This window comes from Pelodiscus sinensis, chromosome 1, assembly GCF_049634645.1.
Source record: "Pelodiscus sinensis isolate JC-2024 chromosome 1, ASM4963464v1, whole genome shotgun sequence".
Taxonomy (NCBI): Eukaryota; Metazoa; Chordata; order Testudines; family Trionychidae; genus Pelodiscus; species Pelodiscus sinensis.
Genome location: NC_134711.1, coordinates 210,566,005 through 210,592,766, shown reverse-complemented (window position 1 = coordinate 210,592,766; position 26,762 = coordinate 210,566,005). Strand labels below are relative to the sequence as shown.

At 43.1% G+C, this 26,762-nt stretch overlaps 1 protein-coding gene and 1 long non-coding RNA gene across 8 annotated transcripts in view; one reads left to right on the top strand and one right to left on the bottom strand.

Moving 5' to 3' along the window:
* Positions 1-26,762, top strand: part of REPS2 (RALBP1 associated Eps domain containing 2) — a 143,713-nt gene that overhangs the window by 104,613 nt on the left and 12,338 nt on the right. For all 7 annotated transcript variants that reach the window (XM_006113357.4, XM_014568624.3, XM_006113356.4 and 4 more), the window contains 2 exons: positions 8,609-8,670; positions 25,762-25,845. In XM_006113357.4, the coding sequence (XP_006113419.2) occupies positions 8,609-8,670; positions 25,762-25,845 (146 nt within the window). The remainder of the gene's footprint in view (positions 1-8,608; positions 8,671-25,761; positions 25,846-26,762) is intronic.
* The window catches only part of LOC142823262 (uncharacterized), a 121,253-nt gene continuing 119,695 nt past the window's right edge, over positions 25,205-26,762 (bottom strand). The window contains exon 4 of the long non-coding RNA XR_012898531.1: positions 25,205-25,338. This is a non-coding gene — a long non-coding RNA (uncharacterized LOC142823262). The remainder of the gene's footprint in view (positions 25,339-26,762) is intronic.

Here is a 26,762-nt window from a genome sequence, read left to right as displayed (position 1 = left end):
ACTATTTCACATTTAGGTGTGATTACTATGGATGGAGTGGTCACCAGGACACCTGTGCTTTTCCCTGGAGGCCTCTTCTTTCGAAAAAAATCCATTTCCCATCCACACATGCCTTTTTCTGAAAGAGCTCTTTCGGAAAAAGGCTTCTTCCTCGTAGAAAGAGGTTTACCGCTGTCGGAAAACTCCCTTCATTCTTTCGAATGAATGCAATTGCAACATGGACGTAAGTGTAGTTTTTCTGGAAAAACGGACATTTTTCAGGAAAAACTGCAGTGTAGACATACCCTCCTTCAGCAAATGTTTTGCAGTCAATCATGTGTGGGAACTACACAGTAATGAGTCACACTACATCTTTGCACAGTGGGGGACCCCAGACAGAGACCTATTTGTTTCTCAGACTAGGGATATTAAATTTCAATTAATCAGCTAATTGAGTAGTTGGCGGAATTTCCATCAACTATTCAATTAGTCGATAAGGGGGGCACTCACTATCCTGCTTGCAGCTCCTGTACATTTCAAAGGGAGAGAGGCAGCGGGAACCCGCACCAGCAGGGACCGAAGCAGTCCCAACTGGCACGAGTTCTCCTCTGCATCTTCCTTTGAAATGTACAGCTCTTGCACATTTCAAAGGGAGAGGAGCAGAAGTTGGGACCTTTGTGAGTGGAACTGTTTCAGTTCCCACTCGTGCCATTTCCACGCTGCCCTCTGCCTTCCCTGCCCTCTGCAGACGGTGCAAGGGGAAACCGGTTTTTAAGCCGGCTTCCCCCAACACCAGCTCCTGCTCCCCCCTTGTTGGCCTCTTTCTTATAAAGGCAGCAAGTGGGAAGGGCAGCGACTAGTTGAGTTCCTACTTGACTACCTGATGGGCATTTGCTTATTGGGTAGTCGACCACACACCTGTCTCAGACAAACAGCAAATGTGCCACATATTACTCCAGGGAAACCTCAGTTACCACTCTTAGGGTACGTCTACACTACAACGTTAATTCGAACTAACGGATCCAGACTAAAAAACTAGTTCGAATTAGCGTTTTGCTAATTCGAACTAGCATGTCCACATTAAGTGGACCCTGAACCGGGCTTAAGGATGGCCGGAAGCAGTGCCGGCAGGGCATCAGAGGAGAACTTAGAGCGTGGAGATTCTGTCTCAGGCTAGCCGAGGGCTGTGCTTAAAGGGTCCCGACCCCCACCCCGGACAGACAGTTCTTAGGGGTGCCCCGCTTGCAAAGCAGTCATGGCTTGGAGTGCCCGGACTACCCACACTGGGCACATCACAGCACTTGGCCATCAGCCCGGCTGCACTTGCCGCAGGCTGCCATCTGGGGAGAGAGGGCAATTGGGGGGCTGCAGGAGAGCTTCCACCCCGAGGAGCCTGCAGAGCCAGCCCAGTCCTCCCAATCGGGGGCTCGTGCCCCATTCTTCCCTCACCTCCTTCCACTTACCCTTGCCTAGCCCCTCTTCTTGATGTACAAAATAAAGATAACGTGTCTTCCAAAATGGAATCTGCCTTTATTAAACAAAACTCGGGGAGACTGGGAAAAGGAGGTGGGAGAGGGGAAGAGAGAGGCTGGGAGAGGGGAGGGCAACTAAAATGATCAGGGGTTGGGAACAGGTCCCATATGAAGAGAGGCTAAAGAGACTGGGACTTTTCAGCTTAGAAAAGAGGAGACGGAGGGGGGACAGGATAGAGGTCTCTAAAAGCAGGAGTTGGGTGGAGAGGGTGCATACAGAAAAGTTCTTCATTAGTTCCCATGAAGGACTAGAAGACACCAAAGGAAAGGAATGGGTAGCAGGCTTCAAACTAGTAACAGAAAGTTGTTCTTCACAAAGCAAAGAGTCAACCTGTGGAACTCCTTGCTGCAGGAGGCTGTGAAGGCTAGAACTAGAACAGAGTTTAAAGAGAAGTGAGATCAAGTCATGGAGGTTGGGTCCATGGAGTGCTATTAGCCAGGGGGTAGGAGTGGTGTCCCTGCCCAAGGTTTGTGGAAGGCTGGAGAGGGATGGCACGAGACAAATGGCTTGGTCACTGTCTTCGGTCCATCCCCTCCAGGGTCCCTAGGGTTGGCCGCTGTTGGCAGACAGAATACTGGGCTAGATGGACCTTTGGTCTGACCCAGGACAGCCATTGGAAGCTCAGGACTCAGGGTCGGGGGTCTCAGTGGACCACCTTGATTTTCATGCACACCTGCTCCTGGGTGGCCAGGCTGGCAGCTCTCCTGCCCTAGACGGCCACTTTCCTGTGCCTAGTGCGGAGGTCGTGGACAAGGTCCACGATGTCCACACTAGCCCAGGAGGGTGCCCACCTCTTGCGGTCCCGGGCAAACTCGCGGGAGCCGCCAGCCTGGTCCCGGGAAGAGGGGGAGGGCTGGGGGGCATCGGGTGGGTGGCTCGATCCGTGCCAGGTGCAGGGTCTGCTGGCAGGGTGCTGGCAGGCTTGCACCTGGCATGGGCACTGTAGCCAGCCCGTGCCCCTTTAAGGGGTCCGGGGCCGGGAGGGGGGCAGACGAGTTTCCCTGGTGTTGGCCAGAGTGGCCACCAGGGAAACCTGGGGAGGGCTAGCCTCCCACTAGTTCGAATTAAGGGTCTACACAGCCCTTAATTCGAACTAGTAAGTTCGAACTAGGCTTAATCCTCGTGGAATGATTACCTAGTTCGAATTAAGCGCTCCGTTAGTTCGAATTAAATTTGAACTAACGGAGCGCTAGTGTAGCGCCTATGAAAGCGTCCGTTAGTTCGAACTAACTTTGTAGTGTAGACATACCCTTAGAGTGATGCTCTACTTCTCTGTTGGTCAAACCAGTTCAACTACTCCTTCCCACTATCAGTCTTAGCTCAAGTGCTACACAAAATCTGATGAGACAAGTCAGCAGTCGTTCTGATTTTCTCACTTCTGGCACAGACAGTTCTGGTTCTCCAATCTCTTGTGCATGTCCCCACATCCACTGATTACTCTCCCAATCTTCTGACCCAGTACAATGGCAAGATCAAGCATCCCAAACCAAATTTGCTCCCCCTCAAAGTATAGTATTTGGACGGGTATCAAATGTTCCTAGAAAATACAAGACATTCTCTCTAACAACAGCAAGGATTCCACTAGCGCGTGTTTGTGGGCTAAGTGAAGACACCTTTCATCTTGAACACAACACAAAGGGGTTTTACCAGAACCAGTGGAGATTCCCTTAATCCTGGTTTACATTCTATCTTTAAAGACATCAGGGCTTGCCCTCAGCATTTTGAGAGTCCTCTGACTGGCAATCAGCACATTCCATCTTCTTTTGGAGGGTTGCTTTGTTTTTACACAGCTGTCAACCACAAGGTGTTGGAAAGGCCTCCTAAGAATCTTTCCACCCCTCTAGATGATTGCACCTCAATGGGACCTAAATCTGGTACTCCTAGAATTAACAACCACCCCCTTTGAACCAAGGGTGTCTTGATTCATGTCCCTTCTCTCCATGAAACTTGCTTTTTTTTCCTATCACTTCAATAAAAAGGAGTGGGGAACTCCAGCCTGTGAGAGTGGCTACACTGTTTGCAGTATTTCACAAGGATAAGGTCTCCTTACACTCACACCTAAAATTTTTACCAGAGGTGATTTTCAGTTTCATATTAACCAATCCATTCACTTACTTGGGTTCTTCTAGAAATTGCATACTTCTTCAAAAGAATGTAGACTCCATTCCTCCTATGTCCAACAAGGCTGGGCCTTTTACCTGCAGAGAACAAAAACAATCACTTTTATTATAGTAGCAGAGAGAATTGAGGCAGGCTGTAGCCATCCAGAGAATCCGCAAATGGATTTCTGGCTACATTAAACTCTGCTACCAGCTGTTGAATTTACCATCCATCACAAGGATACAGCTTCACTCCACTACAGCGGAAGCATTGACCACATTGTGTGCCTCTCATAGGCACATCGAGTTCTATCCCCATGTTTGCAACACATATAGCTTGGTACAGGATTCAACAGTGCACGCCTCCTTGGGCATGTCAGTTCTCTGCAGTACCCTTCCATTTTCCCTCTTGCACCCTCCTCCAATTTAAATACTGGTTGACAGTCATCCACAATAGATTGTAATATGGATTATCACTCAACGACAAGGAGGAGATTATGCACCTGTAAGTAGAAGTTCTTCGAGATGTGTGGTCCATCTCCGTATTCCACTTCTTTCTTTTCCCCCTATTTTGGATCTGTTAGATTCACAGTGGAAATGAAACTGGAGATGTTACTTTGCCTCAGCCTTTGGCTCCTCGGCCGGAAGCACAAGGTGAGTCAGGGTGCACTCGTGGACCAGTGGATGCTACTTTCAAATTCTCCAGCTCTGGGTGTATGATGCATGTGCATAACCCCAGTGGAATACAGATAGGGACCACATATCTCAAAGAACATTTAGTTGCAGGTAAGTAACCTCATTTTTTCCAGTTATTTGCCGCTGTTTCCTATTAAAGAAGCCTGAAGAAGAGGGCTGTGCCCATGAAAGTGCATGATACCATCTACATATTTTGTTAGTCTTTAAAGTGCTAGCAGACCATTGGTTGTTTTTTAAGTTTATCATGATATTTGTGTTCACCTTGGAAAGAACTGTTTGCTGTGCTAGTTTATACTTTTCATTCCCCTTTTGGAAGAAAAAACAGGGCATGGGTTTTTATAATTTATTACTTCGCAAAAGTCAGCTGACTCCAAATCTTCTTTGGCAACTGTGCTAACATAAGCATGATTTCCTTCTAACAACAGGCCATGGATGTTCTGAAACAGCAGGGATTTTATGAATATTTCATGACTAGCTTAAGTTAGAATTTGTAGGATTAAAAAAAAGAGGAAACTGGGTCAAATTCACATGGCTAAGTATCTCACTAGCTTAAATTACCAAACTCTCAGATGTGGCATATTTTAAAAACTGAAATAAGCTGTGCTGTGTTCTACTTGACTACTTAAGAATAAAATAATTTTAATAAGAACAGTTGTGGGGAACAATGGGGCAGTGTTGTGGGGTACCAAGTATGAGTTCTGGGTTTGGGAGAAACTTCAGAACATGCAAACTCATTTCTTCGCTCTAGAATCTCATAGTTTCTCTGTGGGTCACTGGGATAGCATGGTGGGTGTTAGGGACACAGAATGTACACCAGCTGTTGTACCTTCTGGAGCATTTTTTAGACTAAAGACTGCACAAGTGCCAGCTTGCTCCTTTACCTAGTGGTGCTCAGCCCCAGACCCTACTCCCACTCCACCCTTTCCCCCAGGGCCCCACCTCTTCCCTACTTAGTTGCGCCCCCCACCCCCTGTGCCCCATCCCCATTTCTACCTTTTCCTTAGTGCCTCCTGCACCCTGTGGAACAACTGATCGCAGCAGGCGGGAGGCAGTGGGAGGTTGGGGGAGGAGTTGATCAGTGGGGCCACAAACAGATGGAGGCGGGAGGTGGAGGAGCTGGTTGCCGGTGAGCACTAAGCAGCCACTAATTTTTTTTAGATGGGTGCTCTAGTCCTGGAGTACCCACAGAGTTGGCTCCCATGAAAGACAGCTCTGGCTTGGAGGCAAGCAGTGACTTTTGTACAAATGACTATGGGGCACATCAGAGTTAAGCAGAACATTAGCATGCAGTAAAAGTGGGCCAAATTAATCAGAAAGTCAAAGGAACAACCTAATACAGTAGGCAGTACCCAGTGACTGCTGGCTATGATTACCGTACTCCATCACTGTCTGTTTTGCATGTGTTTGCATTTTACTCATACATTGTTTTACTCATACAATATTTTACTCATACCTTTCCAGTCCTGCCATTCATTACTGTAATATCTTCCATGGCTTTGGGTTCTGGCTCCCACAGCATAATTGTAAGAAACAATAGCAACTGGAAGGGATTGACCTACAGTGATTTTACTACCTTGTCATTGAATGGTGCATATCATGATATTAGTCTAACTGAGAGATTCCCTGGGAATCAGATAACCTGAGTTCTTTAGCTGGCCCTGCCACTGACTTGCTGGGTGACCTTGGGCAGCCCAATCTCAATTTTTTTCCATATGTGAAATGGTTATAATTATACTTCCTTTCCTTTGCTTAACGTTTTGAAGTCCATGGAAAACTATAAATTATAGTATTCTTATAATTCTCCTACATCAGGCCATGTAAAATGTATTCACATTTTTCAGCTTAATTCCAAAAAAATGAATCTTACAAGATTCACCCCAGATAAGCTCATTACTTTGAGCCTATGCAATCATCATGCACATAGAATTTATTTGATTGTCCAAGGGAGCTTTTCTGCATGAACTAGGTTCTGCTTTCAGTATGAGCTATTAGTCTGTAATTACCAGTCACACCGTCAGCCCTAAAGGAATCTGGAGTCAGGAAAATTTCTCAGCCCTCCCTTACCACCCAGAGATTAGTTGGATGAGATGGGTGATGACAGCTGGAAACATCAGAGTTGTATAGTGTCCTTTTAAAAATCTAACTAAACATGGTGAAGAGTAATAGTAATTTAATCTGTGTCTGTTTGGATATGGTTTGTCTTTTACATCTGCAGCCTATAAGTAGCTTCCATCGGTAACCTACACTAGGTTTCTGCATCCCTGTTTGGCACTTCTTTGTTTTTTTCCATCTTGTGTCTGACATACCTCTTTGGAGATATCATTGGCTAATACAGTTGTGTTCAATATTTTATTCATACATTGTTACGCTAACATCTCTGTGTACTTGGCTCCAGATTTTAAAGTAATCTAGGTGTCGTTGCACTCAGCACTGAAATGCCTAACTGATGTAGGAACTTCAGTCTAGTTTTTCAGAAGGGGTTTAGCCACTTAAAGTAGATCCACTGCAGCACTGAATGTAACAATTTCTAAATAGCTTTAAAAATCTGGTCCTTAGTACTTTAGTTGGGGGGGGAGGAGGGTTAAAGGAAATTAACAGGTTTGCATTAGGGAAAACACATGGAAAAATGTAGATGGAATACATTTTAATAAATGGCTATGCTGTAACAAAACTTGTAATGATCTACATAGTCTTTTAGAAAATGGATACAACTAAAATAAATGTGTATATAAACCCCCTTGTTTAGCACTGCTAAAGTAAAAGGGCTATTTTATTTTAACAATTGGTTTAGTGCTTCATTTTAGTCTTTGCAAATAAACACAAATCTGAGATAAGCGGACTTGTATTTTTTCAAAGGCAAGTGGTGGGGAGGCTGTGCGGCTCAGGGGCCTCTAGAAGGGAAAATCACTCAAGACTCTCATCAAACTCACTTGATATCTGTGTGTTGATCTAGTCCTCCTCATCACAGCTGCCTTTACAAAGCTTCATCTTCCCTGCTGTTCTGCCCTCAGATGGGTTTCATGGATTTAACAAGAGCCAGATTGAGAATTATAATGCATGACCCACATGGTTGTTACCATCTCAGTTCACTGGCTCAGAAGGAAAGATTGCATTGTGTAGCTTTGTTACATTACCAAAGGGGACCAAAATTGACTGTTAATATCTTTTTCCCCATCAAAAAACAAAAACAAATCAAAGTTAAAACTGATCTCTTTATGCTTCATTTAAGCAACCATTATTCTAGTTCCAATGGGGATGTTTTCTTCTCTGACTGGGTTTTGTCACTTGTCAGCGTACTTTATCTTGAGCAAACCCAAATGTCTACATTATTACATTGGATTATTTTTTAAAAAGGCAATAATGTTAATGACAAAGAACAGAGTTCTGAGAAAAAGTAGATGTTCACCCTATCTCTGCAATTTAACTACAGTCAAATTGTTCTAGCTGTATTCAGCTGATTATATATCCTTGTAGCTGCTTGACTATATTTTTACCTTTTACTTTAACATGAAGCTTTTTATATCATTTAAATCTCTGGTCTTTTTTAGAGGTCATACTGTAACAGAAAGAGCTTTCAAACCGTGTTTGCTCAGAATTGTTTTTAGTAAGGACCCAGTTAGTTTTCAATGTTTTTAATAATGAAAATCAATCTCCTCACAGCCAGTCATCAGAGAAAATAGTCTAATTCCAACAAACTGGAGGGCACGCCTCCTTGAGGGGTAGGAGAAATGTTTGGAGTGGGAGGGGAGCGGTGATGCCAGGTGCCTTGTGACAGCACCATGTGGCGGGACCTGAGCCAGTGTGCCATCTCAACCCCCTGAGTCACCTCTGTGGGCCACTTAGTCTACGGGTCAGTGTAAACATCTGCTATAGCTATGCCTCCACACCTAGTGTCGGCTTTACCCCCATATATGTGACACACACCTTCCCCAACTCTGCAAACCTGAGGGGGGAAGGAAAGAGTGACAGGTATTGACCCTCCCCAGTAGTGCAGCCTGTCAGCAAGGTAGAAGCAGCCCGCTGCTGAGGAAGCGATGTCTGTGCCATTGGTGTCTGTGTACTGAAATGGACCAGTGTAGATAAGTTAATTAAAGTAGTGTCAGGGTCTCTGTTAGGGTTCGGAGTAGGCTGTCAAGCACACTTTTGCATGTATCTACTTTTGTTTGGGTTGTGGTTGGGGGGGAGAGAAGGCGGGGCCTTCCAAAAATTGTAACCAAGTGGGCAGCTCAACTCAACAAGTTTGCAAGCCACTGGTCTAGTTTTCAGTTTTATTGGTTAATTTTATTTCTCTCTCATTTCAGCTATGAAATCAGGCTGGTTACCACCACCACCTGCCCTGCCCCCAAGGCCTTTTGTATCACAAGTATGTACAGAATTTCAGTATGGGGATAATTGGTATACATTTGTGTGGGTTGGTTGGTTTTATACTGTAGCAATAAATACAGGGAGGCTCTCTAACCATTCTCATTATAAAACTAATACTCACCTACAGAATGCTTTATAATGCCATGCTTATTGTGTATGGATTATGTTTATTCAGTCCATGATGTCATATTATTGACTCCTTCCAGCTCGTTGTTATAGAGCTGGGTATGCCTAAGAGAAAATATTGTAATTTATAGGCTGTGTCATAAGGCCAGCATGATGTCTGGAAGGCACAGGTTTGATTCCCAGCCTATTTCTTGCTTCTTAAGCTGTAAGTGCTGTCAAGGTGGCAATGCAGGAAGCATATTTATATCACAGTACATGCTACCTTAACATATCAGTGCGAAAAGTCAAGCTAAAAGGAAATAAGTCCCACATTAGCTACATTATTGCGTGGTATGCTGTGATTTACTGACATATTTATTTAATCAGTGTCACACAGCCATTGTGTAAAGCAAATGGATCTAATCATGAACAGTCATCCCTAGGAATGTACTGTGTGTAGGTTCTTCAGTTCCTAAGGAATGATGGAAAAGTAAAGGCCATTTAGCTCAACAAGACCTGTCATAGTGATTGCATCTTTACCGCCCTGTTTGCTGTCTCTCTTAATCCTCTTCTATAAAAATGTCTATCCAGATGTTTTACTCATTTGTACTATTGGTTCCAATAGGCCTTACATGGCAGTTTTATATGTCAGTCTTTTGGATGAGAAGTAGAATTAAGTCCCTGATCACTGTGGAGCTAACATTCCTACTCCCCCATAAAAAGTGCATTGGCATATTTGAGATCACCAGCAGTCAGGACTTCAGTTCTAGGTCTCATATAAGAGTCAGAATCTCTAGCAGCATAGTGGCCCCTAATGGTATGCAGGAGCATTTGTTCTGCCATCTGCTGTGTCACAAACAATAAATCTCTTCCAATCCCCTTTTCCCTTAAATTATCTTTGGAGTTTACTAAATGTTTCATTTGGAGGATTGTGTAGACTGCTGACTTAACCTTCTTTGATCCAGATACAACCTTAGTTGTGCACCTTTAGTGCATCTTACCTTTATCTCCTGTAAGCAGAGTCATCACCGCTCCCTCCTTCTACTCTAATTTATTGCTTCTGCCTCCGTTACATCATAGCCATTGTCAACCACTCCACCTCCACTGTACCCTTTGACACTTACAAGTCTTACAGTCACTCCTGCCTGGAAAATAAATAAAAAAGCAAAACAAAAGTCTTTTCTTGAGGAGCAAACAAGTGCTGTGGGTAATGCTTTTGCTAATTGTTTATTTTCTCCACCCATGTGTGTCTGAAGGTGTAGCACATGGTTCTTTGTGCTGAGACTTTCTAGGATTCTTTCCCAGTCACATGTCAATTTTGGGAGAGTTTTGACTTTTAGGAGGCATCATGGGAAGGGTTGGAGGATTATCAGTACATCCTCACTGCAAAGGGAATGGATTCCAACCCAAGTGAAAGTGGAGTTTAGGTTTTAATCTGCCTGAGAGCTGTGTAACCTAGCCTGGACCTAAAGATACCTCAGACTGGGTTGTAGTTTTTCCTATGTAAATGGTGGGGGAATGAGGGCCAAAATTTAGTAAGAGCCCAGATTAACTGGGCAGTTAAGACTTATTCATAGAATGAAATTAAGGGGTTGTGTGTCAGCAAGTTATAGTGGGATAGAAGTTTAGCAATTATATTTTAATTAGCCAGAATCCCCAATATAAGTCTAGTCAGTAACAATGTAGAAATGGTCCTGTACTTTAATTTTGGTCCTGTACTTTTGTAATTTTCAGAAATCATTTCAGCGTTTTTATTAGACTTCATTCTTCCTGCCAGTACTTCATAGACAGTTAACCTCATTATGTTATTGAAACAACACAGTTATTCATAGCATCAAACTCTTCTAGTTGTATCACAAATTCATTGCACTGTGCCTGCATCCTACCCATCACATTAATTGATGTATAGGGAATAAGAAGGATTGGGCCATTGGATGGCTATAGCATACTTAATAAAATGTGTGACATGGGTATTTTCAACTCTGGTCCAGCTTTCCAGACAAGTTACCCAGTTTTCTATTAAATAAAACTCAATATAGTTAGATTAAGGCATAGGCACCCATAGGCCTACGCCTCTGACTCTTGGTGTCTTGTGATTACATCTCAATGTCAGGTCTCATGTTTTTAAAGATAAGTTGTTAGATTTCATAGTTGTGTAACCCCTCCTATTCACTAGCCCAGTGTGAAGTTATTCAGCATGGGGAAGCCTTGTGACTTCTTACACAACTGTGGGAGGCTAGGCCTGAGGCTTCTTGGTGTGCTCTGCATTGTGTATTAGTATGTGTGCATCTCAGACCAGACCCACTCAGACAAACCACCAGGAACAGGCTTTATTCTGTAAAAAAACATAGAGCAGGATCACAGTCCAGCAGCCGCTGCTCTCTGCATGCAGCCTGCATACTGCTTCCATCTCAGTCCTTGCTGAGACCCTGTTGGGGGCAGAGGGTACATCCTGGCTAGAACCAGGAAGTTCTCCCAACATGCCGCAGTTTGTAGTCCACAACTTGTAGTTCCCAGGGCTGCTGTTGAAGCACACTAGATCGTGGGCTACAGTTGTAAAGAAAGTTTTGAAATTGTATGGGTTGTGCCTCCCAAATGTAATTAATGCAGAGATGTTTGCCTGAGTCTACAGACAGTTTGAAGCAATAGTGATGAGAATTTTCCCATGCCTCAGAATGGGCTATTGACTCTAAGATTTGCTGCTCTGGGTGCTCCTGATGAACCCAGCCCAGCAGAGGACTCTGCATGTAGTAGAAGAATGCCACAGGCCTTTCCCACCAGCCAAAGCAGTTGCATCCTGGTTATTGGGTTTAAATACCAGAGGTGGGGGGGAGGGGGACTCCTGCCTCTGTGAAGGAAGAGTGGGCCCATCTTGCTTCTGTTGTGGAATAGACAGGATAGACAGGAACTTCATACCATTGTCCCTGCGTGGGAGAGGAAGAAGGGTTCTGTTACTGCCACTTCAAATGGCAAGGGATGTGGTTGGGCACAGAGCAATTAGGGGAGAGCTCTGGAGATTTTTGCCAGAGCTATTGTTTAGGGCACTGGATTGCCGTAAGCTGGCCCTGTTCCCCAGCCCCTCTTTTGGGACTTAACGAAGTGGCAATATTGTCTTCAAGTGAGACAGTTCTTAGGGAAATGGCTTCTCCAGACTCCACAGATAAAACGTGGGTGTGCATGCATCCTTGTCAACTATCAATAGGACTTTAGGATTTGGTTAGTTGATAATGCATTTACTTTTTGGCTTTCCCTGAGGAATTGTTGTAGCCTATGTCCTTTGTGATCTTATCTGTTGTCACAATCTGCACTGAGTCCAAATCTCATCTGTACCAATTCACAAAGTGGAGCCATTTCAATATAATTTTTCCAAAATTCTTCCTAATGCTATGAAGTTAATCTGTGTTCCTGTGATAACTGCAATACATGAATGTGGCTTTCATCAGTGCTTAGATAATGTAGAGCAGACAGATATCTAGGTAATAAGCTGCTGTTTAATTCTCTCTCTTTATCCAGTTTACAGTCCACACCTCGAAGTTCCTGTGTAAGCCATTTGAATTAATTTTTCCTATAAGAGTTTGTGAAACACTGTATAAAATTCTTCACCAAAATCAAAATATATCACATCAGCTGCATTTCCTTCATCCACTAATACTGTGTTTCTGTACTTCTGAAAAAGGCAATCCAAGTTTGCCCAAGTCACACTGAAAAGCTGCTAAAAAGACTTTTTAAGAGAAATAGATTTACACAAAGGCTGGTCTTCTGTTTTGGCTAATACGTTATTTGGAAGTATTTTCCATTTATAGATCAAGTGTGTTTCTTTCTCTTATTGGGGATATGTAGTTCCACTGCTTTCTTATCTGATATCCAGTGGTGATTTTTGCACATGCTCAGCCTGTAGCATTTTCTTGATTGTAGGAATAAACATGCTTTGCAAATTTTCCTGCTTCTTGTGCTTACAACTGATAACTTGAAGTATCGGTAATTAAGGAGGGATGGAATCGGTCTGACTGGACTTTCCAGTACCTACTGTCTAAATCTGGGACTGTTTTGTTTGTTCTTTGTTTATACAATGTGACATACATTAGTGTTCTGGTCCATCACTGGGATTCGTGAGTGCTACAGTGATACAAACAGTTAATAATAGAAGATTGGAGAGACACTCAGGCCAGTGTATACAAACAAAATACATTTTATCTAGTGACAGCAGAGATCCAGGCTGATCAGTAATGGTGGAGAGCCAGGACTAAAATTATTAATCAATCACACAAAGTTATATTTACAACTAGAATTGACTTTGAATACATATGAATGAAATTCTAATTGAAATTAACTGAGCACATGCATCTAAAGCTTAGCTAAGGCTCATATACTTTTATGTAAAAACAAATAATATCTTATTATATTTGGCTTTCGGGTCTATAAGAGCTGGCTCCAACAGCTGCATAGAATGTGGGATTATTAGTACAATAATTGTAATAGGAATTCTCACTGTAATCAGAATATATGAGAGCAGGCTAGGAATAATCTGTTTTTCAGCCAAAATATTTGGCTGAAATACATTTCAAGTTTCCCTTCATGTAGTATAAGCCGACCTTGAGAAGTATAATGATTTAAACAGTGGAAGATACCCATATAGTGTAATTTAAGTAAGAAGTGCTAATTTAAGTGTGATATATGCTGAATATATTTAGCTGATAAAACCCAGAATACCTATTTTCTCTTCAGTGTACTAGATTGTTGGTTTTGTAAATTAATGCTAATTCTTCTGTCACTGTTTTTTGAAAACTTGATTACTATTTTTATGTCTATACTGGCAATTTTGGCTCACATTGATTAAAAATTATACACTCACACAAGCAAATAAGAAGCATAGCATGTTCATACTAGGTCAGACCAAAGATCCACCTAGGCCAGTATCCTGTCTTCTGACAGTGGCCAATGCCAGGTGCTTCTGATGGATGGAACAGAACAGGTAACCATCAAGTGATTCATCCCCTGTCACTTGTTCTCAACATCTGGCAAATTCTTTAAAATAAATGGGATAGTTAAGAAATCATTAAGAACTGGTGAACTGGAGAGTCTTAAAAGGTTAAATCTTGAGCCTTTAATAGGATATTCTGTAAACTGAAGGTTAGATTGTGCACCATGGTCCTGACCCTAGGGAGACATGGGGCTGGGGACACTCCCCTTTCCACAAATCCCACCTTTTCCTGCTCCACCCCGCCCCCAATCTGCCCCTTCCCCCAAACCTTGCCCCTGCTACATCCCGTTCCGTCCCCACTGCACCTCTTTCCCAAAGTCCCCTTCCCTGAGAGATGTAAGCTGGGAATTACCTCCCCCCCCACACACACACATACACTGCAGCAATGGGTACCGCGTAAAACTGAGCAGCCCAGCATCTTGCTCCACCCCTCCCGTCTCCAGGTCATTCCACTTCATGGTGGCAGTGGAATTGGAGAATCATGGTGCCAGCTGATGTCATTCCACTCTGCTCCCCCTAAGCCTGAGTTGCTCAGGGGAGTCGAGTGGGTCAGAACCAGAGCGCTTCCTTTCCCACCGCTGCGAGAGACCCAGCTGGGAGAGGACGGTGGAGTGGTGCAGGCTGGTTGGCTACTCCGCTTTCCATTGCTCCTGCCACTGCAGTGAATGTGGGGGCGGGGAGGGTGACCTCTGCTGTTGCCCTGTGCTAGGCCCCCCAGGTAATCCCCTGGGCCCTGCAGGCTAAGCTTAGTCTGGGGTACAATCCCGTCCATAGGACAGTTGATGGGGCCACTGCGGAGCCCCCCAGGGCACAGGACCTAAGCAGCTGCCTTGAATCATCCTATGATGGGATGGCTCTGGAGGACATAAATGTTTGTTAGCCATCGTCACCTTGGGAAGCATTTACTCAATTAGGTTAATTTGATTATTATATCACTACCTTCTTACCATTGTGAGTAAGGTAACACAATCTAGCCTTGAAAGTATAAATTGTTGTTGTTTTCTAAAGGCCTGATCCAAGCAGGTGGGAATCATTGTGTGTCTTTCTGTTACTTTCAGTGGATATTGAATCAGACTGTGAAGACCACCATCTGGTTTGGGGCCCCATTGCAGCAGGGACTGTACAACATAGACCAAGAGCGCTCACAGTCTTGTATTTGTGATCTGTTAAAAACAAAAACAAAAAAACCCCTTTCTGATTTTACGGCTGAGTTCCGTGGGCCATGTATCCCTTGGATCTGCTCATAACCGGGGCTCCATGTCTGTCACAGAGGTCGTGGATTCTGGGACTTCCTGCAACCTCTGTGACTTCTGCAGTGGCCAGTGTGGCTGACCCCAGAACTGGCCAAGTAGTTGGTTCCAGGGCTAGGTGCTCAGGTGGCCCCAGGGACAGCTACACTGGCCACTGCAGAAGTCACAGAGGTTGCAGAAGTCACAGAGTGGTTCTGGTCCTAGCTCCAGGCCTGCCACACTGGCCTCTGCTCTAGCATCCCTGGGCAGCTGACCCTAGGAACTGTCTGAGTAGTGCTCCTTCGGGGGGGGGGGGAGCAGCGTTGCTGTTTTCTCGGTGCTGTTGTAGTGTAAATGTGGAACCCTGAACATAAGGCTTGTCAGGAAGAGCCAGAGAAGAATATACTGCTTTTTTCAGATATTGCATTTGAAAACAGAGATATTATTATTTTTGCAACTTGTACATTTTTAGATCTAAACGTGCTAATCTGGTACTGGATGATTTCTTAAACTTTTCACACCTTTCCGTTTGAAAAAGCATCCTTATACACAGATTTCAGTACTGCCTTGAATCTTAATATTTATTTATTAATCAACTATCCAAATACCATTGAAATCAAGAAGAGTCTATCTGCTAAATGTGATAGTCTCTGGAACCAAGCCCTTCATGTGTGATAAATAAGAAAATTCATTCCATTTTAATACTAGACCAGAATTAAAAACAGAGCTGCCAAATGGATAAGCTCTGTGAAGGTCCCTTGAGTGTGGAATTTCCTCTCATCCTACAACCCCTTTGGTTCTAAATAGCCCAAGTTTTTTGACCTTTAGGGCACCTGGCATGACCCATCTATTTGTGCAGGCATTCAGGGAAGGTAAAGGCATAGAGTGAAGGGAACAAAGTATATTGATTTGTTTCTGTTATTCTGTTGTGGCTATGTTTTTGATAAAACATTAGGCTAACTGGAGTGCTTTCTTGCATTGAATCTTGCTGACATTTGTGCATGTGATTTTAAGTGCTGGCAGGACATCTAGAGCTCTAAATGGGCACCTTTTTGTTTTAGAAATCAAAAGGAAATAATGTATTGAGGTTATGGCAACCTAGCCCTTTCATACAGAGTGAGACAAATAAAGCCAGCCTTTTTTTACATTGTTAAGTCACAGTGAACCTTTTTAAAGCTGGTATATACAAACATTGTATGAAAAAAAGTAATTGTTTTTATAGGATTGATATAGTCCATCCCATGTGCTGCAGATTAACATATGGTGTATAATCAAAGCGTTAGATGCTAAAGAAGACTGTGACTGTAATAAAACTATAAATCATCTGTAGTATGAAGTATTTTGCCATCTGTCACTTTGCATACAAGACAAGTGGATTATTCTCCTCTATCAGGGAAAATAATATCTTACATCCAGAATAGCCAGATTCCCGCCCCCTGTTTTCCCTACCACCACCCCCTTCCCCCAACAACAAGGGTTTACAAATCATAGAGACCAGCACATTTAATAATTTATTTTGGGGCTCTGTGATAGGTGCAATGAAAACTTTTTGAAGTATTTTCCTGGAAATATTTTTAAAAATGAGAATCGTATGGCAGTCTCTCTAACAGTGTACATGCCGCCTTCCAGCTTAAATTAATCTGGTTCTGTGAAAGTGGAGTATTAAAGCAGATTGCTAATGTTTCCATCTGGGTCCTATTCATTACTTGTAGTTGGGCTGAACAGTGTGAGTAACTGTGTGTGTATTTACGGCCTTTTCCCAAAGCCTTATCACCAGTCCTCAGACAGCTTTTTTAAAAAGTGCTTATCAAAATTTCATGATTGCACAGTGCTGAGAAAACCATCAGCACTCTAAGGTCTTGGCAGCTTGTTGCATTTGCATCCCTATAGGTTTTCTTTCTGCCTTATCACTTACAGTTTTTGTAACAAGCTGTAGAAAAATTTACAGTTAAATGTGATATATATCAGGCTCACAGAAACAGAAGGGGGATGGCTTGGTTTTCTTGGAACTAGCCTCTAAGCAGAAAAAAATGGGTTGAAACATGAGGATGTGAACATTTAGAAAGGAGAAACACCTGTCCCTCAAAATTAACCTACTCATAGGTAACAGAAGGATGTAATAGTATCCTGTAAAGTGTAAGGCATGTTTAATAGTCCACCTCACCTTACAGATAAGCTCTTTGGCACTCCCCTCTTTGTAAGTTAATGAAGTGTCACTACACGTAATCAGCATCAAGGATCCTGTGAACATTTTTGCATATATGGGTAACTTTTCACTTGAACAGTTCTGTTGACATCAGTTGGGCTAATATGGGCAACGTTATTCCAGTGCAGAAGTATTCATAGATGCTATGCTGCCACACCCCCTTGCTTGAAGTGATTTCCATCATAACACAGTTACGAGGGTTTACAGTTTGGTTCAGTGGCTCTCAGCAACCTGCCAGTATATACATTGTCTCAGCACTCCTTTAAGTACTGTTGAGAGCAGATCCTCCGTATGTATTTGACTCCAGCAGCAATGTTTCAGTATAAATGAAATATGAAGTGTTTCTATTTTACTTTGGAAGGTCAATTACGAACTTCTTTCTAGCAAAGTGGGGATAGAATCTGTGTATAATCTTGCTTTGCTTGAGCAGGGAGGACTGGAATCTAAAAACAAAAATTAAATGTAAAATAATTTACTTTTTGCATTTTTCTAACTCTGTCATCTGAGGGCTTCAAAGTACTACATAAGTAAGCAAGACTTGCATTCCCCCATCCGATAAATATTGTTACTGGTAACAATAGAACTGTTATGGCTCAGGGTCACACAAAGAGGTAGTAAGTGTCTAAATAAAAACCAGGGTCACTGACACTATCCTCTTCTCAGTCTTAATATTGGCGGCTGAGCTACAAGTTTGATTGCTCAACAGGAGATTGAAGATCTCAGTCTTGCTATCACGTTCCTCTGGAATGGAAGAGTTAGATTTAAACTCCTGCTTGGGGGATAAATAGGTGCCTAGAAAATAGAAATATGAGGTGCAGCTGAGGAACATAAGAAGAACATCTCTTTCGAATATGAATTGCTATAAGTTGGCCTGGGAAGCAGTGAGGCTTTTGAAGAATTTTGCAATAGAAGAATATGGTGCTGTTAGTTTTTTGTTTAGTTCTGCGTCAGTTAGGAGTCCAGTTTCAGAGGGAACCCATGCATCTGATGAAGTGATTTTTACCCATGAAAGCTTATGCCCAGATACATCTGTTAGTCTTTAAGTTGCCACAGGATTCCTCATGGCTTTTTCAGTTATAGGTATGATTTTTAAAAAAAATAGTTATAGTGGTACCACTCCTTGTTTGGACACAGTTATGTAAGTATAAAGATGCCTTATATAAATTGAGCTTATATATACATCTTACTGCATTTGCATTCAGTAGGTTTCAGTGCTTTCCTTATACCAGTGTCGTTGAAGGGGTGCTACTATCCTGTGTAGACAGGACCTTGCATTCCTTTTCAAGTTGTAAAATAGTGCTTACATGCTGGAGACTTAGTCTCCCCAGTAGAAAACTGGAGTCTTTAGCATCAAAGAAGAGTTCCTCACACCATGTAAAATTGCATGGAAAGCAAGCAACATGTTGATCAGCTCCCAGATTAAGAAGGTGGGATGAGCATTCACTGATGAGCATGGTCGAAGAAAGAGCTAAAATGGAATAGTACCTACTTCCCATGCTCCATGGAGCTGCTCTGAGTGGCATTGTTACATACTCTGGAGAAACTTGTATTCAGCCCACAGCAAGAGAGACAGGTGCTGGTATGCATGGCCCCAAAGTAGGTAAGTGAAATGAATGGGGAGAAAAATCCAAGAAAAAATTCCCTGCCAAAAGAAAAAAGCTGGCATTATAAATGCCATACTGTTTCCTAAATAACTTTAGGCCAGATCATTCCCATGTGGGAATACTTGTAGCTGTTTTTTGTGGCGTATCCTCTGCAGCAGAGGCAGCTCATGAAAAAGTAAGGGTACGTCTACACTACAGCGCTAGTTCGAACTAACTTAGTTCGAATTAGTTAATTCGAACTAAGCTAGTTCGAACTAACGCATCTAGAACTAAAAACTAGTTCGAACTAGCGTTTTGCTAGTTCGAACTAGTAAGTCCACATTGAGTGGACTCTGGACAGGGCTTAAGGATGGCCGGAAGCAGTGCCGGCAGGGCATAAAAGGAGGACTTAGAGCATGGAGATGCTGTCTCAGGCTAGCCGAGGGCTGCGCTTAAAGGGTCCCGACCCCCACCCCGGACACACAGTTCTAAGGGGTGCCCCGCTTGCAAAGAAGTTCTGGCTTGGAGTGCCCTGAGTGCCCACACTGGGCACATCACACCACTCGGCCATCAGCCCGGCTGCACTTGCCGCAGGCTGCCATCTGGGGAGAGGGAGTAATTGGGGGGCTGCAGGAGAGCTTCCACCCCCAGAAGCCCGCAGAGCCAGCCCAGTCCTCCCCATCGGGAGCTCGTACCCCATTCCTCCCTCACCTCCTTCCACTTACCCTTCCCTAGCCCCCCTTCTTATTGATGTACAAAATAAAGATAACGTTTCTTCCAACATTGACTCTGTCTTTATTGAACAAAACTGGGGGGGACTGGGAAAAGGAGGTGGGAGAGGGGAAGAGAAAGGCTGGGAGAGGGGAGGGCAACTAACATGATCAGGGGTTGGGAACAGGTCCCAGATGAAGAAAGGCTACAGAGACTGGGACTGTTCAGCTTAGAAAAGAGGAGACGGAGAGGGGACAGGATAGAGGTCTCTAAAAGAAGGGGTTGGGTGGAGAGGGTGCATTCAGAAAAGTTCTTCCTGAGTTCCCATAAAGAAGGACTAGAGGACACCAAAGGAAAGGAATGGGTAGCAGGCTTCAAACTAGTAAGAGAAAGTTGTTGTTCTTGACAAAGCAAATAGTTAACCTGTGGAACTCCTTGCTGCAGGAGGCTGTGAAGGCTACAACTAGAACAGAGTTTAAAGGGAAGTGAGATCAAGTCATGGAGGTTGGGGCCATGGAGTCCTATTAGCCAGAGGGTAGGAGTGGTGTCCCTGCCCAAAGTTTGTGGAAGGCTGGAGAGGGATGGCACGAGACAAATGGCTTGGTCATTGTCTTCGGTCCATCCCCTCCAGGGTCCCTAGGGTTGGCCGCTGTTGGCAGACAGGCTACTGGGCTAGATGGACCTTTGGTCTGACCCAGGACGGCCATTGTAAGCTCAGGGCTCAGTGTCGGGGGTCTCAGTGGACCCCCTTGATTTTCATGCACACCTGGTCCTGGGTGGCCAGGCTGGCAGCTCTCCTGCCCTAGACGGCCACTTTCCTGTGCCTAGTGCGGAGATCGTGGACGAGGTCCACGATGTCCGCACTAGCCCAGGAAGGTGCCCGCCTCTTGCGGTCCAGGGCAAACTCCCGGGAGCCGCCAGCCTGGTCCCGGCAAGAGGGGGTGGGCTGGGGGGCATCGGGTGGGTGGCTCTGTGCCGTGCCAGGTGCAGGGTCTGCTAGCTGGGTGCTGGCAGGCTTGCACCTGGCACGGGCACCGTAGCCAGCCCGTGCCCCTTTAAGGGGTCCGGGGCCGGGAGGGGGGCATAGAGTTTCCCTGGTGTTGGCCAGAGTGGCCACCAGGGAAACCTGGGGAGGGCTAGCCTCCCACTAGTTCGAACTAAAGGGCTACACAGCCCTTAGTTCGAACTAGCTAGTTCGAACTAGGCGTTAGTCCTCGTAAAATGAGGTTTACCTAGTTCGAACTAAGCGCTCCGCTAGTTCGATTCAAATTCGAACTAGCGGAGCGCTAGTGTAGCACCTATTAAAGTTAGTTCGAACTAACGTCCGTTAGTTCGAACTAACTTTGTAGTGTAGACATACCCTAACATACCTTTTGGCTGCATGACTATTACTTTAAAATCTGAGTGGGACCAGTGATGGGAAATGCATTTGTTAGTAACAAGATAAGTGTTACTTGTGAAAGGACTTTATTAAAGGTATAATTGTTTCTACACTAGGCATAACTATGTTGGTTAGGGGCCCATTTTTTATGCATCTAACGTAGCTATTGAAGAAAAACTTTTAGGTATAAACCAGGCTTTAGAAAGATACAAAATAGAGCTCCTTTTTTACAAAAGGAAGTGGAAAGGTCAGTAGAGTTCATACACATGGTCTCCAGTGTAGCCTGTTGTCTGCCTGGTGTGTGAATGAATTCAGAACCACCGAATCAGTCTCTAGGCAATGAATATGCATGTATCTCTTGTGTTCACTGTGTTCTGAGAAACAATCTCCTCTGAAGAAGTGGATATTGCCCACCAAAGCTCATGATGATATACATATTTCTTAGTCTCTAAGGTGCCATAGGACTACTCAATGTTTTTAAAGTTACAGACTACTAACATGGCTACCCTGTCTGAGACTTTTCCATAATGACCTGTTCTGATTGCCACTAGGTGGCACTTTAAGGACATGACAACCAGTTGCTGTATTCATTTTACATGAGCTCCTATACCAGAACTGATTCCTTTCTTTTATAAAATCTGTATATGCATTTAACCATCTGTCCTCTCTAGTTAGCCATGCACAATTGTATTGTGAGATTTGCATTGCACACTTGGGTATGATCCTCATGATCACAAATGAATAGGCAGAGCAGTACCATCACCAATGGCTTTTGACAGTAGCGAATGGTAGAATAGAAATGTAGCCCTGCAATCCCTGAAGCTGTTGTTCTAATGACTGCCTCATGTCCAAGTCACTCAAATAGCCCATAAACATAAAAAATTATGTATCATCAGATACTGCAGGAAATTCTGAAATCTTATCTTTCAGCACTGGCAACAACACTTTGCTCAATATAGTGTCCAAAACTTGTGCTTTTTTTCTTTCCTTTTATGCACTTTATTATAAATAACTGTGAGGCCTTTCTATTGGCTGAAGGCTGTCAGTGGCAGGGAAATTAGGGGAGTGAAGCACGGTAGCTTTGCAACTGAAGTGTGATCCTTTTTTGCACTTGCCAAAATCTAATCAGTAGACAGAGATAGATAGAGCTTCTCTGGTTATCTCTTCCTTCCATCCCAAGCTACCCTTCTAGAATGATTTACTTTTTAATTTTGTTTCTTCCTTTTTCTCTCAGTTACATGTGGTCCTCTTCTGTACATTTCTTTAGAGCAGGCAGATATACCAAATGACTCCTCCTGGGGGGGGAATGGGGAGAGATCATCATTTTTCTCTATGAATCAACCCTTTACCAAAGTAAGGTGGGTGAGAGTGGAGATTTTCTTCACACATCCCTCATGTCCAAATTCATTGCCTCCATGATGCTTTTGAGCTCTGCTGTCCTAAGAGCCTTCATTATCATGCATATTCTTGGAGTGCCTGCCCAGTATGCTCTGCCAATCCACTGACGCCTGTATTTTGCTTCTGACTTTCTTTTGGTTACATAAATGGTTCTGGAAAATAAGAAGTCTATTGTTTGTATCACTGGATATCAGAGACAGGTTTGTATTATAAAAATTAAATCCTTGATTTCAGGGATTCAGCAAAGAGTGTCCCTTCCCCTTTCATTCCTCTCCCTTTCAGGAGCCTTCAGTTATCATCTCAGCCTAGTAATCCCTGGAAAGTTTTCTAAATCAAAATGTTAATACCACATATTAGCCCCTTGGCAAATTAGAATAGTTGTCTTTTTAGCATTGGTTTGCAGTACAAATATACCATACTTGAAGGAGGAAAAGGGAAGTGTTGTCAGCCATGGGATTTTATGTTCCTTGAGACAGAGGGGAATTACATATGCATTTAAAGGAAGATCATAAATCTCTCGCCTAGAATTAGTTTTACCCCCTTACATTTGTAGAGCAAACCTGACAGAGGTTCCTCTCCTCACAAGCTTCCATAGTGCTCCTTTCGTAAGGGGGGTAGAAGTGGTATGATCAAGTCCCTTTCTAAAAACATTATAATCTATATCTAATTCTGACATTGTGTGATTTATGGTTTGTGCTTAACCAGAGACATTGAAGTTTAAATCAATGATTTCAATTAAGTTTCCCTCTGGTATTTTTTCACATATTTCTTCAGACAATGGTACAAATCTGATCACTAAAACATGTTAATTTACACCTAAGGGCAGCATGTTATAATATCTAAGGGTATGTCTACACTACCACCTTAGTTCGAACTAGGGTGGTTAATGTAGTCATACGAACTTGCAAATGAAGCCCGGGATTTGAATTTCCCGGGCTTCATTTGCATGTTGCCGGGCGCCGCCATTTTTAAATGTCCGCTAGTGCGGACTCCGTGCCCGCGGCTACACGCGGCATGAACTAGATAGTTCGGAATAGGAAGCCTAGTCCGAACTATCTAGTTCGTGCCGCGTGTAGCCGCGGGCACGGAGTCCGCACTAGCGGACATTTAAAAATGGCGGCGCCCAGCAACATGCAAATGAAGCCCGGGAAATTCAAATCCCGGGCTTCATTTGCAAGTTCGTATGACTACATTAACCACCCTAGTTCGAACTAGGGTGGTAGTGTAGACATACCCTAAGATGGTATATTTTGTGTAATTTTTTTTTAGATAACTTGATTTTTATTAATTTATGGGAAAGTACATAATACTCATTACTTGTATCAAGCTGCAGATGCAGCAGCAGTACACTAGGAATGGTAAGAACTAAAACATACACACAAATACATTAGCACTCATATTTATTAAACTAAATCTTGAATGTTACAGAAATGTTTCACACTTGCATTTGCAGCAGTCTCCTGAGTTGCCAGCTGATGGCTGTCCTTAAACTCTTTTTTTAACAAAAGTTCAAATTTAATTAACTCTAACAGACAACTCCTCGGAACGTTAAATGTTCAGTGTCTTCAAAACTTCCACAAGTAGTTCTCATCTTCCCTTCTCCTGCTGTCATTTTGATGAAGATCTGATTCCAAGTTACCAAAAAAGCAAAGACTGTGCTTAGAGTGCTCTTAATTTTGGAGTAAGCCTCATTGAAAACAAGTATAGAATGGGGTTCCTTTGGGAAAGCTGAGTTATGCTGAAATAAAATAGGGAATAGACTTATGGCATCATCATTATGGCCTGAGACAAAGATGTTCCAAAATAAGGAGCATGTACTATGTAAAATAAAATAAGAAAATGACTACTGGCAACTCTAGATCTCTCTTACTGCAGCTTTCTGTATTGTATACTTGGGTGATAGATTCTAAACCTAGTTAACTAATTAAACAAACCTTAAGGATTAGCTAAGCTAAACTTTTTTTTCTATCAACATCCATCATAACAAATAGCTTAGAAATTTACTTGTTAAATGACATTAATACTAAAAGGCACAGAGAGAGTCTTGAAGAACGATGCATTGCAAAGTTGATCCACATCGTACTTCATACATATCCGCATCTTCCTTCACATCATTTTCTTCCAATAAGCAGTTTTCCTTAAGATGTTTCAGTCTTGCAATGAATCCCTGCATCATCTTCTTGCACTGCTTACACTTGAAACATTTTCTTTTTTTACTGAGGGAACAAATTTCTTCAAAATATTCCCAGAAAGGGTCTCTCTTACACCCAGAAACCATGACGGTTTTTCTGTGGCAAAAGAGTGGGGGAATATAGGAACCTGCGTGTGTGTGCCAAATAATGACTCCCCTTTTTCTTTCCAGTCCATTCCACTGTTCCTTTCTATGTTCCCTCCATCCTTTCTTAGGGTATGTCTACACTGCCGCCCTAGTACGAACTACGGTGGCTAATGTAGGCATTCAAACTTGCAAATGAAGCCCGGGATTTAAATATCCCGGGCTTCATTTGAATGTTCCCAGGCAGGTGCCATTTTTAAATGCCCGTAGTTCGAACTACCTGCCCGCGGCTACACGCGGCATGGACTAGGTAGTTCAAATTAAAGCTTCTAATTCGAACTACTGTTAAACCGCCTTGCAGGAGGAATAACTAGTTTAGACATACCCTGGGTTAGGAGACCTAGGGGACCTGATTGGTCCTGAACAAGGGAGGTCCGACCTGTAATTCTTTAACCAAGATGGCAGCATGCCTCTTTTCCTTTGAGGCCTTTGTCCATTTTGCTGTATGCTCAGCTGGCAGCAATTGGGATGGAAGAGAATTCAGGGGAGCTAAACTGTGAGGTGCAGAGTATCCTCAGCTCCATTTGAAAAGGTGGCACTCTCTCCATAGAACCATAGAATATGTTCTATACTCTCATTCAGTGAGCTCCAACGTTGCTTCCAAACCATAGTCCTCTTGTATGGTGGTATGAAGCTGAATCTTTGTCCTATTGAAGGGAACTCCTAGGATGATGATTGCAGCATTTAAATGAGCCATTTAATCCAGGAGTTTTTGGAGGATGGAGGTGTTACAGCTTCTACAGAGGGAACAGAAAAATAATTAGCCTCGTTTTAATTTTCAGTCTAGTCCAGAGGTCGGCAATCCTTGGCGCATGGCCCATCAGGGTAATCCGCTGGTGGCCTTTGGGACATTTTGTTTACATTAACTGTCCTCAGGCATGGATTCCCACAGCTCTCAGTGGTCGCGTTTCCTAGTGACATTTCTAGTGTTTTGCAAAAAAATTTCTCGTTTTCTTATCATAGTAAGATTTTTCAATGATTTAATTAAAAATATAGAAAAGATGCATGTCATTCACTTAGCTGTCACCCTAACTTTCCCCCTCAGAGTTAAATTGCTGAAGTAACTCTCCTTTTGTGTGTAGTATTTGCTTTCATTGTCTTTATTGTACATGACTGCTAGTCATTTTCTGGGTGTAGCAGTGACTGATTTGTTGTTACAGACAGAACAAGTATCTGAGATTGAATTACATCCTCAGATGAATAGAGCCCCATTGCAGACAGAAGAAAGTAGTCCAACGAAAAAGGTAAGGCCAATATGTCTAATGCTGTTGTCAAATGCTCTGCCTTTATCTTTTTGCCTTCATCAACTAACCTTAGTTGTTTTAAGTTTTAAAGCAATTAAATGGAGGCATAGGGTTACATTTTTACATGTTTATTTTTTGTGGAGGTCAGGACACTGGGGACATTCACTATCAGCTCAGCTAAATCTTTAAGAAAGCTTTCAATCCACACATCAGTGCATGTGCATTAAGAAAAAAAACAACTTGCCATTTGTTTACAATATAAACACATGGGCCCTTAAAGAAATGGGGAGAAGTGATCAATGAAGTCTGGTCCTCATTTCCTTCCAGACCTTCTAACATGAAACATTTTAAAAATCTGATATTAAGGGTCCAGCATCTTTCACTACTTTATTAGTGCTCAGAATTTCTTGTATAATATGCATAGAATTGTAGGACTTAGTTTAAAACATGAATTAAAGGTTTTATATGCTTGCAGGCATATAAAATAGATACAGTGTAACTACAACTTTGCATTTTCTAGGATTGAAACAACCTGGTCCCATTGACATCTTTGGGAATTTGACTTCAACTGGTCTATGATTTCACCCATCCTCTTTTAGGTTTCCCTTTCAGGTTTCCCGTCTTTAGACTTGTGAAACAACAAGAGGCATCTCTCTTCTTACTGTAGGTGCTTCTGACAAATGCTGGGAATAGAAAATACCCCCCAATGTGTACTAAATAATTAGGCAGCACATACAAATAAACCAGCCCTCAACTTTCTTCTCCCCTGAGTATCTTCCCCTAACAACAGTTGCTTCTTTGGTTATCTTCCTGAAAAGATGGGCTTTGCAGCATGCCAGGAAGATCAACACATTCTGGCTATTGCAGACCGAGAGAGAGTGACTCCACAGGACCGTCTTATTTCACTTTCCGACTAC